At 42.2% G+C, this 2,593-nt stretch overlaps 1 protein-coding gene across 1 annotated transcript; it reads left to right on the top strand.

Moving 5' to 3' along the window:
• Positions 1-1,663: 1,663 nt before the first annotated feature.
• Positions 1,664-2,251, top strand: LOC140207897 (peptidyl-prolyl cis-trans isomerase-like). Its single transcript, XM_072276440.1, has one exon. It carries the CDS (start codon positions 1,748-1,750, stop codon positions 2,249-2,251), a length of 504 nt encoding a protein of 167 aa, XP_072132541.1. The 5' UTR covers positions 1,664-1,747.
• Positions 2,252-2,593: the final 342 nt, after the last annotated feature.

Raw genomic sequence — 2,593 nt, 5'->3', positions numbered from 1 at the left:
AGAGCATGAGCCAAATGGCTCTTCATCCCTGCTTCCCCATGCAATAAGATCATTATTGATCTGGTTTTGGCCTCTACACCACTTTCCAACTCTCTCTCTGCACCTGTAGATTTCCATGTAGTTCATATGCCTACAATATATTGTATATTCTATGGCTCTACCATAACTCTTAACGTGGAGAATTCCAAAGGATCACAACCTGCAGAAGAAATTCGTCTTCATCTCCTGATCAATGGGAAACCAATTACTCAAACTATATCCCATTTTCTCGATATCCTCACTTGGAGAAACATCGTCTCAGCATCTTGTCTGACAACACCCTCAGAATCTTGCTTCAGTAAGATCACTTCTCATTGTTCCCTACACGCTCACCCCTCGCCCCTATATGTGAATCCCCTGATTCAAGTATGTCCTTTATTAAAGACGAGATCTGAACTGTACACAGAACGCCAGGTGTTGTCTCACGAGCTCCCAATAAAGTTGCTACAAAATATCCTTACCCTTGTATTCCATAACCCTTACAATAAAGGCCAACATTCCATTGGCCTTTCTGCATATTTGTTTAACCTACACACCCTTTTTGTGTGCTAGAGTTTGAGTTTGCACTGCAACATTCTCTAAACACCTCTCTATTTAACAATCAGGTTTGTCTTTCTTCTTTCCAGAGCAGGCAGGCAACTTCATATTTTGTTCTATATTATATTTCAAAGGCCACTTTCCTGCTCATCCACTTAACCTGTGCTCATCACGTTGCAGGCTCTTGTGTACTCTGCATCACCTGATAAGCCACTTATCTTTATATTTTCAACAAATTTGAGAACATACATCCGGTCTCCTCAGATTACAACCAATGCATCCACTATCTCTGATGCCACTCATTTGTAAAGATACAAATTTGTCCTGTTCTTTTTCACTGATAAAAATTAAAAAAAATCCCTCTCCCTACAGACCTTTGCAATCTGTTATTACTTTCATTATTTAGAATCTGTAACTTCTCATTCCCAATTTTACAATAAGCCTCAAAAACCAACATTACTTTTGGCTTTTTACTTGTATTTCGGTAAAAACCCCATCAATATTTTTAATAATTTTCTTATGTGTCCCACATTCTTTACAATTTTTGTGGCATACCTTGTAGTTTTAAACTTTCCCAGTCCTCTTGACTACCATCAATTAATTAATCCTCATTACAACGTATATTATTTCAAAGATATAGCATCCTAACTTCCTTGGGAATTCTCCACAGATGGTGCACCCTTCTCGTGGGGCGTTTCTTCCTCCAGACTTTTGCTGTAAGTTAAGAAATACCTCCTTAAATGAGTGCTTGCACTGACATCAGACGCTAGAGAGGGCGGGCGGAACAGTTCGACAGGACTATCAGCTGAGAGGAGGAGTATTCATACACACCAGGTCCGCCTCTCTCATTTGGTTGGTGAAATATCAGCTATTTTACACGATCAGCTATATTCCAAAAGAGCTTTCGCGACGAGGGAGAAAAAGACAACTTCTGTCAAAGATTGAGAGAAATTACACCAAACCTACTTCAAACGTTGGAGAGAAGTAGGATAAATCCGTGTCCTGCAGACAGTCGGTCTAACTTAATAGAGGGAAGACTAGCAGGATCCGAAAGGGTCCGGACAGTTGTGGGTATCGCTTCTCCGCTTTTTGGCTGCATCGTCGCAAAGTGACAAAGGCAGTGTACAGCTTGCCGCTTGCGTTTTTCTCCGACCTCGGAAACTGCAGAACCATGGCCGGCAAAAACCCCGAGGTTTTTATGGACATCTCTATTCAGGATAAACCCCAGGGTCGCCTAGTGATGGAGCTAAGACCAGATATTGTCCCAAAGACTGCAGAAAACTTCCGTGCATTATGCACAGGCGAGAAGGGTTTCGGTTACAAAGGCTCAACGTTCCACAGAATCATTCCTGGCTTCATGTGCCAGGGTGGCGACTTCACAAAACATGACGGCACTGGAGGCAAGTCCATCTATGGGGAGAAGTTTAAAGATGAGAATTTTCAGCTGAAGCACACGGGGCCAGGCATCCTGTCCATGGCCAATGCTGGACCAAATGCAAATGGTTCCCAGTTCTTCATATGCATCACAGGGAGCAGCTGGTTGGATGGGAAACATGTTGTGTTTGGATCTGTGGTAGAAGGAATGGATGTGGTAAAGAAGATGGAGAGATGTGGCACCATGAATGGAACACCAAAACCCACGGTTAAAATCACTGAGTGTGGGCAGTTGACCTAAAGTATTTGAATTTGGAATTGTACTGTTTAGATAAAGTGTGATTGTTTGGAACTCCAAAAAAAAAAACACACAAAAAAACGTCCGGTGCTGCTGGCAGATCAGCTCGGTGAAAGACGCTCTTTGGTCGACCCGAAACTTGATGATCTACCAGATGTCCAGTGTAGACAGGAAAACCTGGATCAGGGGTCGATGGACCGGACCGTGAACCGGAATACCGTCTTTATGGACCGGACGATGACAACATATTTTGGTCTTGTTCTATACAGGAACAGTACTGGATGTCAGTTTTTTCGACAATTTCTAAAGCACTTAAAATTAATTTACAATTTAGCAAATTAACTG

The sequence above is a fragment of the Mobula birostris genome, chromosome 13 (genome assembly GCF_030028105.1).
Source record: "Mobula birostris isolate sMobBir1 chromosome 13, sMobBir1.hap1, whole genome shotgun sequence".
In the NCBI taxonomy this organism is placed as follows: Eukaryota; Metazoa; Chordata; class Chondrichthyes; order Myliobatiformes; family Myliobatidae; genus Mobula; species Mobula birostris.
This window is presented reverse-complemented; position numbering and strand designations above follow the sequence as displayed.